The sequence below is a fragment of the Benincasa hispida genome, chromosome 10 (genome assembly GCF_027475165.1).
Source record: "Benincasa hispida cultivar pf3 chromosome 10, pf3_genome.v1.1, whole genome shotgun sequence".
Classification (NCBI taxonomy): domain Eukaryota; kingdom Viridiplantae; phylum Streptophyta; class Magnoliopsida; order Cucurbitales; family Cucurbitaceae; genus Benincasa; species Benincasa hispida.
This window is the reverse complement of record NC_143487.1, coordinates 8,506,271-8,523,409: the sequence shown is the minus strand read 5'-3', so window position 1 is coordinate 8,523,409 and position 17,139 is coordinate 8,506,271. Positions and strand designations below refer to the sequence as shown.

At 36.9% G+C, this 17,139-nt stretch overlaps 1 protein-coding gene across 1 annotated transcript; it reads left to right on the top strand.

Moving 5' to 3' along the window:
• Positions 1 to 3,053: 3,053 nt before the first annotated feature.
• On the top strand, positions 3,054 to 15,957 carry LOC120088264 (RNA-binding KH domain-containing protein). The gene is given in 10 exon segments (XM_039045416.2): positions 3,054 to 3,186; positions 4,955 to 5,288; positions 6,002 to 6,124; positions 6,222 to 6,267; positions 6,352 to 6,434; positions 6,993 to 7,070; positions 7,161 to 7,214; positions 13,923 to 14,057; positions 14,156 to 15,716; positions 15,719 to 15,957. Coding segments are annotated over 9 exon segments (2,406 nt in total). The 5' UTR covers positions 3,054 to 3,186; positions 4,955 to 4,979; the 3' UTR covers positions 15,736 to 15,957.
• The last annotated feature ends 1,182 nt before the right edge of the window (positions 15,958 to 17,139 follow it).

The following is a 17,139-nucleotide window of genomic DNA, read 5'->3' as shown; positions in this document are numbered from 1 at the left end:
GACCCATTTACTTGGATGATTATACCATTTGATCTTTGTATTTTGAAATGTCAAATTTTGGTCCCTCCAACCTGATAAAAGTAAAAATAGCTGAGTTGACAAAAAATATATATATACACATGCGTATGAAATACCATTTAAAATCGATGGGTTTAGGTTAAAATTTATTATTATTATTATTTAACGTTTCAATTACTTTCTCTCTCCCCTCCCATCTTCTCTTTTTTCTCCCTCACTTATTCTCTCTTACTTTTCAAGCTCATTTATATCAAAATGACATAAATCATAATAGAACATTTCAAAATATAGAGATCAAAACGAAACAATTATCAAAATATAGAGACCTTGATGATATTTTAACTAAAAGAATAAATAAAATACATCTGACATGACATTAATTAATAGAAAAGAATAAATTTGATGATCAGATAATAAAAGTTATTATTTATGATAAACCCATATATTAGTAGATTATAAAACACACACATACATGTTACTTTTACTTTCGACCTTATATTAACACTTCATGATTAAACGAGCTCATATAAGCCTAGTTCTAATTAGTTTATACGTTATATTTTAATACATGCAAGCCATGTATATTTAGAAATAAAATATATGCTTGGAATAATTTTGATAAGCTAATTTTTAAAGGTTATATGGATAATGGAAGGAAAAACAGAGAATTTGTCCATCTCAACTTGCGTGTCAACTTTCACCGTAAATTTTCAATTTAGATCCTTTTTAATAATCATTTTTCTTTTAAAAATTGTTTTTATAAACACACCTTCTACTCTATTTTTTTTTTTTTTTTTTAATTTTGTTGTTCACATTTTAAGAATATTTTTAAAATTTAAATAAAGTTACTATTGAATTGAAATAATTTTTAATTTTTTTTTTTTAAAAAATTAACTTAGAATCCAAATAACGAAACCTAGGTAAAAAAATACTCATGTATATAGCAGTAATTACACTATCATTTAGAAAAATAGCAAAATGCGGAGTACTTTTGAATTATAGCAAAACACGTGAATATCACGTGAGTCTAACTTTTTGAAATCCTAAAATGCCATCATCGTCTCTTTTAATTGCAATGTAATTAATTCGACATCTCATACGGTAATTAATTGCTCAACTATATATCCTAACAAATTTTCAATGCCAACTAGCATCATTATTTCAAGCTGATAATTTTCCATAAATTTTGCGATTTAACCGTTGTATCAAATTTAATAGTTAGTCTGAATATTTCAATATTGTATAATAACTAATTTTCAAATATTGACTTGAAATTTAAAATATCATATTATCTTATTTTTAAATTGTTTTTATGATTATTTTAATTTGGATTTTTAAATCTTATATTATATTAGTTTTCAAAAACAACTTTTTATATTTATAGTATATTTTTCTCTTAATCATAATTAAATCTTATGTTTTTAAATTGATTTTATGATTATCTTTATTATCAATTTATTTTAAATGTGGAATATACCAAAAAAAAATCTCATTTTTATTAATTAGTTTCTTTAATCACATTTTTTTTATTTTAAAAAAAATCATTGGGAATAATAGCAAAACATAAGTTTCATCAAATTTATTGCAAATACAATCTCAATGTGTTCCCATTTTTCTTTAACCCTAAAATGTCTTTCAGTGTACAACTAATTTTGCCCTTTGCAAAATTTTTAGCATATTTTCTTCTACATTATCTCCATAAACTTTTCGAATTTTAAGAATCAAATGTAATTCTTTTTTTCAATTATCATATTTGATCTTATCTTCAATTTCAAATTTTATTTTATCTAATTTTTAATTTAATTTTATCTTTTTTTTATTGATTTTTTTTTTGTTCTCGATCGATGATAAGTCTACTTTGGAGGCTTGACTTAACCGATCAAATTCACTGATGTAGGATGAAAGACTCAACTTAATTGACCACGAACAAAGGCCAAGCATATAGATAGTGTTGGTATTAATTTGATTGTTGTGGGTCTTATACCCACCTTGACCGATTCGATCAAGAAAGGATGAACCATCGTCGAACATTGTTTGTTTCTTTTCTATTCACAAGATCTCCACAATCGACATAAACAACACATCATGATTGGTTAGTAATTTCAATTGACGATTTTTAATTGGGATTTTCATACTCCAATCTAGATCGATTTCTTTCTTCATTTATGTAATTATTTATACAAACTTTTTATCAATCTAGCCCTCACCTTCTAAACTAATATTTTGGTCTAGAACCAAGAAAAAAGTATTGTTAGAGAATTTTGGGTAAGTTCAAAAGCTACGTAAATGGTTTGGTTAAGTGATTTTCAATTTGCCATGTACGCAGTTTGGAAACTAATTACATGTATTTATAGGTTACATAAATATCTCATCAGAAGTATCGCAAAAAACTTTCAAAAAATCTTTGATGACTACAAAACCCTCGTCAGAATCACTAATTGATTTTACTTTAATCCTAAAATGCTCCCATATGGATTTTCAGACACGCTGCAACTAATCATGCAATTTGCAGATTTTTTAGCACAATCCATTATTTTCTCATAAATTATCTCAATACACTCTCAAATTTTAAAAATCGAATATTTTATTTTCAAATATCATGTTTGATATTATCTTCAATTTCAAATTTTATTTTATCTAATTTTTTAATTTTCATATATTGCTTACTAATTTTATTTCCTATTCTCAATAAACTATCGGCCTATTTTGGAGGGTTGTCTTAAACAATCAAATCCATTGGTGTAGAGATGAAAAACTCGACTTAATTGACCATCAACCAGGAGTTCAAGTCACAGAGTCTCTTATTGAAGAGCAGAAAAATGGCGATAACTTAGTTTATTTTAATTATAATGTAATTACGAATGTTTCTTAATAAGTCATTAGCAATCTCATTAAAGTATGCTACTCTTCTCGTTAGCCCTATTATTTTTCCTTGAAAAATGTGGCTAAATGAACGTGGGTCAATATTATTTGGGCCAAGAACTCTCCGCCAATGGACGTTGGATATTAACCGGGTCGGCCCAATGAGGCGAAAACAAAGGTACCGCGTACCGCATGCCCGGCGGGAGAAACCTTGTTGTGTCTGAAGCCATTTCCCAGAGCACTTGCTTTGATTATGTGCAGCAATTCTTCATTCTGCGTTCAATTCTGAAGAAGATAGCGGTTCAGGTACTTTCATTTCTCTTTCTCCTGGTTTCTCTTTGGTTGTTGAGATGATTTGGGTATAGGAAAAATGTAAAAAAAGAAGAAGCATGGACGTTAATCTTAACCCCCCTCACCCCTGTGCAACTACGAAATAAGCAACAAAGTTGTATTTTGCATGATCGTCTCTTATTAAGCTATGTAATTCCCACGGGAGCAACGAAATTTGAAGCAATTTCCTTGTCTCTGAGACTAGCTGGTAAGATTTGCAATCTGGGGATGGAGGTGTTTTCTTGTAAATATAACATTTCCTAACTTCATGAATCACGACCAGAAACTATGGCGTTCTAGAGAATGCGTCTCAAATGTGATTATAATGTTTGATGTGCTACGTGGAAAAAAAAAGTTGTTCATCGTTAATCAAAGCACAGTTGAGTTTTCTTGCCGTAGCAATTTATGCTTCGACTGGTAAATCGGCACCGGCTGCAGTCTCGTTGTTTAAATTTGCATAATATGCTGGAAATATATGGGATTTTTTGTACCCATCTGGGATCTGAGTTTTTGCCCCTTCAAGTAGCGGAAAAACTTCAGCTGAGATGAATGATTATACACGATGGCTACACGAAGTTAAAACTTAAGTCATGAAGTATATAAAGGAGTCTCACTAAAAACATTGCAGAAAATTGTATTAATTGTCAAGAATCAGAACAGAAGAAAATTTTATATATACATAAAGTTAAAAATGGATCTATAGAAACAAACCAAGCTCCAAATCCTTTTCCATGATCTCTTTACACCCAAAAAAGCCCTTCCTACTTCTGTCGAACCAAAGAGTATCAAATTAGGTTATCTTGGTTAAATCCTTAATCGGTTAGGATTAGAATTAGTTTTCTTGATTGATTAGGTTTTATGATCAGTTCCCTTGGTTTATTAGGATCATGATTAGTTTCTTTTATTAATTAGGATTAGGATTAGGATCAATTTACTTTACAATTCTCCATAAACAATAGAAGAATTAGCTTCATGTATTGATAACTTTTGATTCATAAGACTTTGATTTGATTCTTGGAGAAAGTTCTCCTTTTATCTCTTTACACTACATCAGTGACCCTGGCCCATGAACCATAGAGGAAAGACCCTTAAATAGGGTCTGTGTTATTACTCCTCTGATGTGAGGTGGCAAGATAAAAAGCTACCCTTTGGGATTTTAACCATCAAGAGCCACACACTGTAGGGGGTAAGAGAACAAGAGAGGAAAGTCAGAAGGTAGGAAATGAAAATTTTACACAAGAAAGTGCTTCAGGATTTGAAACCTAAGATGGCTATCCATAGATCTTGGAACAAGATGAACTTCTTGGACTAGGGAAAGAAGAAGAATTTATTGGCAGCCTGAGCCTCCCTATTGGATATTGCTCTTCTAAAGTGGAAGTCGTACAAAAGGGACTCACCAGTACATAGCAAATCAGAGGGAGATTATAAAGGTGAAAGAAAAGCAAAAAAAGGAGGCCATCTCTATTGAATGTTTCCCATTAAAAAAAAAAAAAAATTAAAAAAACCCTACAGGGCCTAAACTTCTCAAGGTGAACTTATGCAAATAGTTTGCTGCTAAGTTTTCCACACATTCCCCCTAGCTATTTACCACAGCCATTTTATGGCCTGTTATAAAATATTATATCCAGGGTCATACGAGTTTTTGTTCATTTGATCTATTATTCAGGAATACTTTACAAAGTGTGTAAATGAACATTTCAAGGTTATATGTACTAATTCATTTCTCATTTATGCTATATCATAGGTTGTTAAGGTGATTGGAGAACCATATGAGTGCAGAGGTTGAAAAGACATCTCATATTGAATCTAAAAATGCGAAGATGTCTGGAGTAAATATTTGTTCTGCTGCACCTGTGGGAAGCCAAAAGGTTTCCATGTTTGCAGCAAAGACTGGGTTTGTTATCCCAAAAAACAAACTTTCCGGGTCTTTGGTTCCCATCTTTCGAGTGAACAAAAGGTCAGGAGGGAATGAATCAGCTAATGGAGAAAATGATAAACAGACCCAAAGAAATACAAAGTGGGGTCCTGATTTAACACAAGATGCTGCAGTCAGAAAGGGAAGGCTCATAGCTTATCAGGTATTTGTGGAGCTCTCTCTTTCTCTTTTCCACCCCCACACACTTTTCGTGTATCAATGACGTGTGAAATTCACAACTCACAATCAATAGAACATATGTATTTCCCCCCTTTCATCCTGTTTATTTTGGGAGCTTTTGAAGTGCCACACTTCACCATCACCGTGGGAGTTAGTTTATTTTATGTACTATCTGGGATAAATTCCTGCGCATATCTCAATCCTAAGCCTTTTCTCTTCTAACTATCACTTTAACTTCTGATATTTAGGATGACTATCTGCATTATTAATATCCCATGCATCAGTTATTGCTTTAGCATTAATTTAGTATTAAGCATGCTAATAAACATGGCTTGGTACTATTTATGGATTCGAAAAGAAAATATTTTTAACTTCCTCTTTGAACTTTGTTTCTTGTTCAAAAACGAAAAACAGAAAACAGAACGTAAATGTCCTCTCTGAACAGATACTGCTTCCTTTTTATTTATTTTATTTTATTTTTTAATTAATATTATTATTTCAAAACCATCTTTGACCCAGTTTCATTAAACAGTTGGGATTGGGATATTCTCAATTTTCTACCATCGAATTTCCCCATTTTCATATCTGGTGCTAAAATGTCAGTGTCTTCTGTGTGACTATTTCGCATGGAAGCTTCCCATTCCAGGTGCTACTTAGTGACATAACTGCCTCTATGGTTATACATATTTTGAGCAGACTCGATTGGAACAAATCATGGAACACCTTAAGTCTGGAACTTTGGAGGTTCCAAAGACACAAGATTCAGCATTAGGTGAGAATGTAGAGGATAATTCCCCTGGACGCCAAGCGAAAAATCAGGTAAATTCAGAACTTGTTTTAAGAAAATAAGAACTACAAAAATAAACGGTCATTGTTTTTGTATGATTTTGATGCATGCATTCTTCTGCATATACAGATGCCGTACAATGAACTTTTGGAACTTGAAAAACGTGAAGTTATTGGTATGCTTAGATAGTGACTTTTTTTCATTATGCCCCCAAATTGAAATTTTAATGCCATCTATTGAATTTTTCTTGATGATACAGGTGAAATACTAAAACTGAATCCAAGTTATAAGGCCCCTCCTGATTATAGACCCTTGTTGAAAGAGGACAGGTTACCTCTCCCGGTAAGATTGGTCTTGCATTACTTTTCTTCTTTGTTTGGTAACTTCGTAGAAACTAGAAACATATTGACCTTTTATTTTATTCACTCTGTCCCTCAAGGAAACTAGAAACATATTGACCTTTTATTTTATTCACTCTGTCCCTCAAGGAAACTAGAAACATATTAACCTTTCATTTTAATGTCTCTATTCGATGAACCTTATGTTGTATGTCTATCATATCTTTCCTTGTTGCACATAGGATGAGGCTTGGAAGGATATTTATTTTCTTTTTCTTCTAAGGAAAAAGACAATTTTTGCTGATGAAATGGAAATGACTAGAAAGTTGCAGGAAAGATATCTAATTATAGCACTGTTATTCTTGTTTCCAAATTGTTAAACGGGCAGGGGATGAAAGACAGGATAAGGTCACGTATCGATCTCTCTAAAGTGATAGTTTAAAGTGTTCCAGTACATTGGAGATTTTTGCTCAGTCAGTCATTGAGTTCCCTCCGATTATATAGTCTTTTATAGACCAGTTTAAGATATTATTCCCCTAACCATTTTGAATTTACCTTGTAGGTTAAAGAGTATCCTGGTTTTAACTTTATTGGCTTAATATATGGCCCCAGTGGTGAAAATCAAAAGCGATTAGAAAAGGTAAGAAAATCATTTTGTGAGATGGTGTACTAAATATTATTTCCCTTTCATCAACTCTTAATAAATATGTTCATTTACCAAACGTGTCAGGAAACTGGAGCCAAAATACGAATTTGTGGTATTAAAGCTGGGACTGGTGAAAAGGTGATCCCTTTGATCAAGAAAGTCGTAAATAAAATATGGTCGATACCAGTTATGCACTGTCTGGCGTGTCAACTTGTTTTAATATTTTCTTCTTACTGCAAAATAAACCAAAGGACCATAATTTTAGAATCTGGGGAAATGACTTGTCCCCAAGAAGGAAAAAATTTCAAACTCAGCAATAGAGTATCAACCCTCGTTTCCCCTGCAAGTGGAATGCTGCCTTAATAATAATAATATTATTATTATATAGTATTCTTATATTTTGAATCTTTGATACATATCCTTTTATTGAGTATTTTTTATACATATCCATTTCTAATCAATATATATATATATATGTATGGAGTCTTTGATTATCGAGTGTCCTGTTTTTTATGGAAACATTCAAAATAATTTCATTGATGATGTGAAATTACAAAAAGGTGCATAGGTTGATTACATAATAGAATTCTATTGTCTAATAAGAGAAGTAAGACCGTAATCACAAAAGTGTGGGGTGAATTTACACCAAACGAGAGCTGTGTACAAGAGGTGATCAAAGAAGTGTGTGAAATTCAACACTTCTTCTTCAAAGATCTGGTTGTTCCGTTCATTCCATATGATCCAAAGGAAGGCTTCGATGATGAATGTCCACAGTATCTCCCTTTTAGCTTTGAACGGATGGCCAAAAAGCAATGATTTCAATAAAGTGAGGGGGTCGTTAGGAAAGACCAATTGATAGTTGAAGCAATGGAGCATTCTATCCCAAAAGGATTGAGCGAAATCGCAAATAACCAATATATGCATAATAGATTCACAACTATGATGGCAAAGAACATACCAATTTGGAGCCGATGAGATCCAAGGGGCCTTCTTGAGGAGAACATCCGCCGTGTTAATGATCCCATGATTGACTTCCCATAGGAAGAAACAGACTTTTTTTGGGACGGGGCCTCTCCAAATATTCTTTAGAGAGATGTATTCCGTTTAAGACCTTTGGGTGCAATATGTTGTGCGAGCGATTTTATAGAAAATCTATTGGTTTTTATCAAGATTCCATCTCCAAGTGTCGCCCACATTGGGGTTGGCCGGGAGCAAGAGCAAGGTGGACATAGTAGTCGATTCATCAATCTCGGCCTCATGTACGTGACGTCTCAATCCAAGGCCCCATACTTGGTGGCCTTGGTTCCAACCGTGTGCAATAGAGGCCTCCTTGTGGTATGAGAGGGCAAATAATCTCGATAATGCACTTTTAAAAGGAAGGGTGCCTGCCCATGTGTTTGTCTAAAAATGAGTATTACAACCATTGCCAATTACATGAACAATATTATCAAGGATGAGATTATCATCTTGACAATGCGAGTCCATGGCCCTTTGAAATTTTTAAGGAGCCTATTTCATGGTTGTAAGAGAGAATCGTACTTTGCATCAATGACGTTTCTCCAAAGAGCATCCTTCTTGGCATGGTATCTCCAAATCCATTTGGCTAAAAGGCCATTGTTTCATTTTCTCAGATTAGTCACGCCAAGGCCCCCCCGCTATGGGAAGTTGACAATATCCCATCTAATTGATTGGATACCTCTGTTTTCCTTGTGACCATGCCATAGAAAATGCCTGTATAGTTTCTCAATCCGCTCGCTTGCCATGGATGAGATCTTGAATAAAGATAGGTAATATGTGGGGAGGTTGCTGAGAGTGGCTTGGATCAAAGTAATCCTTCCACCCTTTGAGACATGTGCCATTCCAATTTTTGAGATGTCTCTGAACCTTTTCAATGATAGGTTTCCAAATGCGATAAAGGATGGCTTCCCACCTAATGATAGACCAAGGTATGGAGATGGCCGACAACCTATCTTGCATCCGTAAGCAACTGCCAGAGTGTTGCCTGAGGCATTATCTAAGTGAATGCCCCAAATCTCGGATTTGGCATGGTTGATGCGAAGACCAGAAGCTTGTTCAAAGGATCCAATAATGTTAGACAGGTTTGCCAATTTTGCATCATCATGGGTTGTAAAAAGAATGGTATTGTCTGCAAATTGCAAATGATTGATGTTGATACGTGAGTTTCTGACTGCAAATCCTTCGATGAAGCCTGCTGTCATTCCAATAGTGAGCATTCAACTAAGGCAATCTACCACCAAGGTGAATAAGAAAGGGGAGAGGGGGTTTCCCCAACGGAGGCCACGGGATGCCTTGATTTTCCCTCTAGGTCTACCATTCATAATGATAGAGTAGTTTGCAGATGAGTTACAACCCATAATCCATTTCCCCTAAGTGTTACCAAATCCTTTTGCAACCAAGATTTTGTCAAAGAACTCCCAATCGACCATATCAAATGCTTTCTCACCATCCAGCTTTATCACCAAACCTTTGGCTTTGTTTCTGGTGCAGAGATCAATCAATTCATTTGCAATCAAGGAGGTATCAATTATTCGTCGACCAACCACAAATGCAAATTGATTCTTGGTAATAGTATTGGGGAGGACTTTTTTGAGTTTTGCTGATAAAACCCTTGCAATAATTTTATATAGGCAAGTGGTGAGGCTTATCGATCTATAATCCCCAACTCTTTTAGCATCCATCTTTTTTGCAATTAAACATATGTATGTCCCAGTTGTCAATAGGAGGGAGGTTTCTGTTTCCATGCTTCTTAGTATAAAGATCCCGATACAAATCAAGAAACTCAGCCTCTATCTCATTATCATCAAGCAGACTCTGCTCATGTTTCAATAGGATCTCAACAATCATGTTCTCTCTTTTTCTGTAGGACATAAATCTGTGAAATAATCTACTGAGCCATCCTTGGTCCATTTAAGCTTACATTTTTGCCTCCAACTGATTTCCTCAGAGAATGGAAGCTATGAGCTCAGCTTTAATAGATGTCCTTTGGTGTTGTGCAACTTGATCAAGGCCAATAGCCTCTTCATAATCATCTAATCTACTTAATTCGTTAATCAAGACTGTCTTCTTTGTGTGAGAGCATCCAAAAACATCTCTGTTCCAGGTCTTCAAAATCTGTTTGAGGTTTTTCAACTTTTGAATGAAGCCATGGCCAACACATCCATTGATACCGTTTTACTGCCACCAACTTGATAACAAATTGGTAAAGGATCGATGTTCCATCCACATGTTTTTGAATTTGAAATAACTAGGACCCCATTTTTGTATACCGAGGGACAAGTGAATCGGTTAGTGATCAGACGTTGGTTGAGGGAGCCGTTTAACAATGCCACTAGTAAACTTATCAATACAAGATCCAAATATTAGAAACTGATCAATAAGTGTCATCACTGGAGGAGTTCTGAAATTGGACCAAGTATACTTGCCATTTGATAGGGGAGGATCAATAAAAGAGCAATCATCGATAAATTTGTTGAAGAGATCCATACTAGCAGTTTTTGGCTTGCCACTCGATTTTTCAAAAGACCATCTTAACACATTGAAGTCTCCTCCAATGATCCAATGCTTAGTGCATAGTAAGGAGAGATCGTATAGCTCTTTCCAAAAGTGTTCCTTATCTTTAGCTTTAAATAGCCCATATACTCTTGTCAACCAAAAAGTGTAACCATCCATGAGATGAGGGAAATCCGAATGGAAAGAGAGTGGTTACCTACAATGACATCGTCAACATTGGTAGAAGGTCATTCCACATTATAAAGATACCACCAGCCTTGTTCACCGCATCCAAGGAGGCCCAAGCAATGTGACGAGAACTCCAGATGGCAGATGGATTTGATAAATCTCTGATCAATATTTGCTTTCTTCATTTCCTGCAGAACAACGAAGGTGACATTGATCTTGTTGATTAAGTTTTTGATCGTTGCTCTTTTCTTCTTTGAGCAGAGGCCTCAAACATTTCATGAGAGGATAGTCATTCAAGAACATGTGACCCCTCTAATACAAGGTGCAAAGACTCCCTGTTGTAATTGATGGAGGATGCTAGGTTTTTTAACTCCCTTTGGAGGCCTGCAGCTTTTGAATTCAACTTACCACTTTTTTTAGCCTTGCTTGGAGTAGCCATGAGGCAAAGGCTGTTTTTCAGCAGCCAAGGTGCTAAGGTTTGAACACTCGGGTGAAGCAGTGGGCTATGACCATCGTTGCATCCTTCTCTGTTTGGAGTGAGTGTTTTGTTAGCATCTTTGACAGAAATAGGCAATATGAGATCATTGCCTTCCATGGTCTAGTAATCTGAGGCATCTTCATAAAAGTCGCGGGGGATGGCTTGTAAAGGAGAATGGGGATCTTGTCTAGTTGACACTAATTCTGGATAGGGGCTGGATACCTGTTCCTCCAATTTGGATTGATGATCTATGGTCATCTTCCTAATTGTTTGCCGAGTGCCTTCGAGGAGAGAAGTCTTTTTACCGTTGATGACTACCGCCTTTGTGCCCGGGCAGATTGCAAGGAGGGTGGGTTGTTGGACAATCTGATTAGTGGGTAAAGTAGGGGGGTTTAAAATAGTCGAAGGTATAGGGGACGAATTGGGCTGGCTATTGGATTTTATAATAATTGGCAATGGTGGGCTAGGTGTGGTCTTATTGGGCGGTCGAGTGGATGCGCCAGAAAGATTGGGTTCAATGGATAAATCGGGGTTATTGGGGACAAGAGTCAGGTGTGAAATGGGTTTTGGGTTGGGGTTCGGGTCGGGTATTGATTGGGATTTGATAAGTAGGTTTCTGGAGATGTGTTGGGAGATAGAAGGGTTTTTTGTCCATCGGGTAAACGGGGGTTTTTGGTTCAAAGAGGATGATGGTAGGTCTGTGGATTTTTGCAGGTAAGGCTGTTGATTAGATTGATCAGGGCGCGTGGCTTTGGTATTGTCGAAGACTTCACCCTTGGCACCTCGGTGCATGTGCTTCTTGGTATGGTAACCATGGACCTTGATGATGAAACCCACATGATTATCCGACTGAAAAAGGGGTCTATCTCAACAAACAGAGTCCTCGACGATGAAGAGGGAAGATGTACAGTGGCTGGGAGAAAAACCCAAAGGGCGCGTGGCTTTGGTATTGTCGAAGACTTCACCCTTGGCACCTCGGCGCATGTGCTTCTTGGTATGGTAACCATGGACCTCGATGATGAAACCCACATGATTATCCGACTGAAAAAGGGGTCTATCTCAACAGACAGAGTCCTCGACGATGAAGAGGGAAGATGTACAGGGGAGAAAAACCCAATTGGTTCTCCTTCACTTTCAAGCAAACCTCCATCATATCTAGATGAGTAAGGGTCTTTTTAGCAATATCACAGATGCCTCCACAAGTGTGCCGATGAACTCAAAGGTTTCAGTGGACCAAAGATTGATCGGGAGATGTCATAAGATGGATTTTCTTCTCAGCTAAGAGGGTAGCATGGTCCCAAGTGGCAAACTTGACCTTGAAGCCTCCAATGGATTTCCATCCATGATCCTGGACCAGTTGTATAGCTTGTTCTCTGCTTTCACAATTTAGAATGGCTCTATCGACTTGGAGGGGGCTAGGTACATTTTCTACATATATTTTCTCTGAGAGCCTCTTGGATGTCGAACCATTCATCATGAAAAGAGCTTCTAAAAAGGAGAACAACAGCCGACGTGTGTAAGGTTGCAAATTCGTACTGAGAAGCTTGATATGGCTGATCCTTTGGTGTCTGCCCTTCCTGTGATGGTCATTAATGCTCTCCTCTATGATTGATTTGTATGTTGGTGCAGTTAATGGTTGGTTGGTGGCGGTTGATTTGGCGAGGTAAATGTTGTTTGAAGACTTTATTTCTGTAGAACATCAGTTGGAGAGCGTCTATAAATAGTTTCCATCCTCTTCTATTTTCCCCGGCTGGGACGATCAGTTTGTTGCAGACCCCACTGTTTTCCAGCTTTGTAACCTCTGCAAAATGTTATCTTCTGTTGGATAACTTTTCAACCCAAAAAACATGGCCATTTGAGCGATCTTCCTTGAAAAACTTCTGGTTAAAGGGGAAGTCGATGAGCTGTTTCAGGGTAGAAGATAGCCAATGTAGATTTTGAGGCTGAAGGTTAATGGAAAATGGGCGGTCACGATGTTGTTCTGTAATCCGAAATGTGCGGCCTTGGGTGCGATGGTCTGGGGCAATGGAGAAGGTTTTGCGATTGAAGGTGAAGAATGTTCGTTTTCCGGCCATCGGAGAGCAGAGCAGTGTTCAGGAAACATGGTGTGGTGGGGAGGGTAGGGCTGGTTGGGGAAGGGAGATGGGGGAGGAGTGTATAGAGAAACATTTTTCTTCAGGATTAAGTGTTCAGGAAACATCGAGTGTCCTGACAAACATACCTTGACTAATTTCAGGAGCGGTCGCCTTAACAACATTTCACTGTCAAATTTGATTGGAGCCCCTTCCTATTTTGGTTTGACCTTTTTCTTTAATCATATTCTTTCAAGTTTCATGTTTGGTTTTTCATAACAAAAATACTAAAAAAAAGGAATATTTCACTATCAAGAATGTACCTGAAAGTCTCTTTTACCTTTTCACTTATTCAAATACCTACTGGATCAAACTATGATGGTTTATTTTGGCTATAAATGAGTGTGTGTTCTCTGAAAATCTCTCCCTAAGTTTGAAGGCACCTCAGAGCTTTTCACTAGATCATCTAATGATGGTTTATTTTGTCTATAAGTGAGAGTCTGTTCTTTGAGAATCTCTCCTTAAGTTTGAAACACCTCATGCCTTTTTAATTTACCTATAGTTTTACTCATTGTGCTCCCACCCTCATTCTTACAGGACGAAATTAAACCAACTGATGTACACGGAATTCAAAATGTTTATGAAGAGCTGTATGTTTACATGTCAGCTGATACATTTGATAAGATCGATGCTGCAATTTCTGTCATAGAACTCCTAATCACCTCAATATCGGTTAGTCAATTGCTTCAAGAAAAAGAACTAATCTCCACGGTTTTCATCTAATTTGATATTATTTATGCTCATTATCACTCCTTGACTTCTTCTCACAGGGAAATCTGGCCACTGGTTCCGCATTGTCTGATTTGGTTTCTACCGATGGAAGTTCTTGCAGCCGAGCCGAGGGTACTACAGTCTCAGATATGGGGCAGAACCAGGGGGTTACGCAACAAAGACAAGTTTATGCGCCAACTTCAGTGCAAGGGCAGTTTCATTACCCTAGTACGTGGCCTTCTCACAATTTAACGCCAGCTCCTGGATTTATTTCCCCACAAAATCCTCCGTCATCAATTATAAACAATCCAATCCATTTGTCAACACCCACTTCAAACGTTTCTAATGTACCATCATCATTTGCACGTCCACCTGCTCCAGTTGCTTTCAATCCAGCTTTCCGAGGCCCTCCTGTTCCTCCGCCCAGACAACAGTTACATGTACAAGACTTACAGCAACCTTTCATGACTCAAACCAGTCATGTTGGCCAACCCAGAGTTCATGCTTTGACGATTCAACAGCCCTCACTAGTTCCATCTAATGTCTCAAATCCGAACTTCAGTGGTAGTGGTCCATTACCTTCAGGACTACTCCCGAATATGCCAGGATCATCTTTGCCTCACCTTGTTCCCAGTAGCATTCCTCCAGGATCACGGCCTGATCGTCCATTGGCACCTAGCATAGTTTCTACTGGTTTTTCTGGACCCACAATTGGCAGTTCAGCGTCTATGGGTGCAAATAACATGGGACAGATGGCTTCATCACTTCCCCCACCCTTTGGGCCTCGTGCAGCTCCACCGCTGGGTGTTATTTCTTCTGGCGCAGCACCTGCAAATACAGCAGTAGCCAATGTGGATGGATATGCATCTTTTCCTTCTGGACCATCCACTCCCCAAGCAACAGGTATAAATACAAATCATCCTAATACAGCTCCACTTCCGTCACCCCAGATGGGGCTTCGGCCACCATTTTCAGTGCCTTCTGCACTATTACCGTCACCAGCACACAATCCTCCTGGTAACTTCATTGCTGGATCTGCTTCAACTCCTCCAACACCACCTACCAATACAAGCAATTTTACATTCCAACCACGTGGCCCTCAAAATCCATCTCAAACAATTTTGAATTTAAACATTCAAAACACACCAACCGTACCTACATTGCAACAGCCTGCATCTGGGGCACTATCTTTCCATCCACCAGCTCCACATTTTCCGAGGGTTGCCAATCAACCCTTTCCCGGACCCCAAGCTGGCAGCCAAATTGGTACTCATCAAATGCAAGAGATAGCTTCGAATCCTATTGGCATGCAGGTCTCAACTAGAATTCCTGCTTTTCTCGATCCAGGTCCTCGAACACAACTGCATCAAAGAAACTTTGGTCCAGGCTTGCAAATGCAAATCCCAAAGTTGCCAGGCAATTTTCCTCAGAGACCGGGAAACCCCATGCAATTTGAACAAGGTTTCCCCATGCGAGCACCTCGACCTGAACTCCGCTTTACTCCCCCACAGTACAGGAGCAACCTGACGTTTGTTTCTGGTAAGCCACCTTCCAGTTCCGGAGGGCAGCAAATTTATGATCCATTCTCGCCTACATCTGTATCTGGTCCACAACAGCAGGGAACAATCCACTAAGATGAGAACTTTTGAACTGCATCATATGTTTGTAGCTCTGGATATGTCAAGTGTTGCACGTAAGAGGGAAATAGCTCGAATCTTTCGCTAAGGCCCCTAAATGACCATCCTGTGATGAAGGAGGTAGGTAGGGGTGATGAAAATCTCTTAAACTTAAATATTGAAATTTAACTTTGTGTGCATGTTTTGCTAAAAAAAAATAAAATAAAATGAAAAATTTCTAAGAATGGATGGATGTCATTTGATGCTTTGATGGTGAATGATACTTGCCGTTTCAATGGATCCTATGGGGCAGGGGGTTCGATTGCACTTAAATCCTCCAGTTTCAACAATAATATCCTAGAGAAGCATTTTATGCTCTCTGTAGAATGCTGCATTCTGGCAGCCTCTCCGAAACTCGAGAGCGAAAACTTATCGGGCTGTGATTGATGATATATATATACAGTGAGTGTAGACCATTTATTTAGGCTTTAACTCATTGTTTTTGTTTCTTTCTCAGTTAGCCTTTCTGACCTCCGAAAGTATCTATCTTCTTTTGAGCCCTCTTTGCCTCCGACTGTATTCTCTATATTGGGGGTGGCAGCAAACCAATGAAGTTCCACTGATAGCCATATTAGATTTAGCAGGTTCAGATAATTATCTTTTCAGCCGATATTCTTCTGAGATTTGGGATATATATATTTTTGAACGAGGGATTTGGGTTAGAATTTAAAAGCCATAATTACAAATAATAATAATAAATAAATCCTTCCAAACTCTGCCCTTCGTTTATAGAAAATGCTTTTATACTTTCAAATGTTACGATCTAAGGATCCTTAGAGTAGAAATTTGTTACAATGTTGGACAAAAATTGAGATGTAAGATAACATGACAATGATTTCAAATGAAAATTTAGTTTAGTTTAGTTTTTTTTTTTTTGTGTTATTTATTTAACGAATTTGAACATCTAACCATTTTGTGCAAAAGTATCATGTGTGATGAAAAAACAAATCTCTAGTTTGTTTGATAACTCAGAATGAGTGATTCTAACTTAGCCGATTTCAAATGAATAATTTGTTTTTAAGTGTAATGGAAGGATCAGAACTCTTGAAAAGAGAATTTTCTTTGCTAAGAAAACTATATTTTGTAAGATTTTATCCATAGTATTAAATTTTCATCGACATGTCGATATTTCTATCAATACTTTTACATTTTCATGGGTTTGATATCGATATGGGGAGTAAATTGATATATCAATTATATCGTAGAAAAATCTACTGAACACAAAAATATAAACATCATAATTCCACTAATAAAATTATAGTATAAAATAATAGAAATGTTTATTTATTTAAAAATAATAGAATGTCTGATTATTAATTTAAGTTTATTTTTTCAATTTTTTTGTTTTATAATTTTTCCAAAAGTAT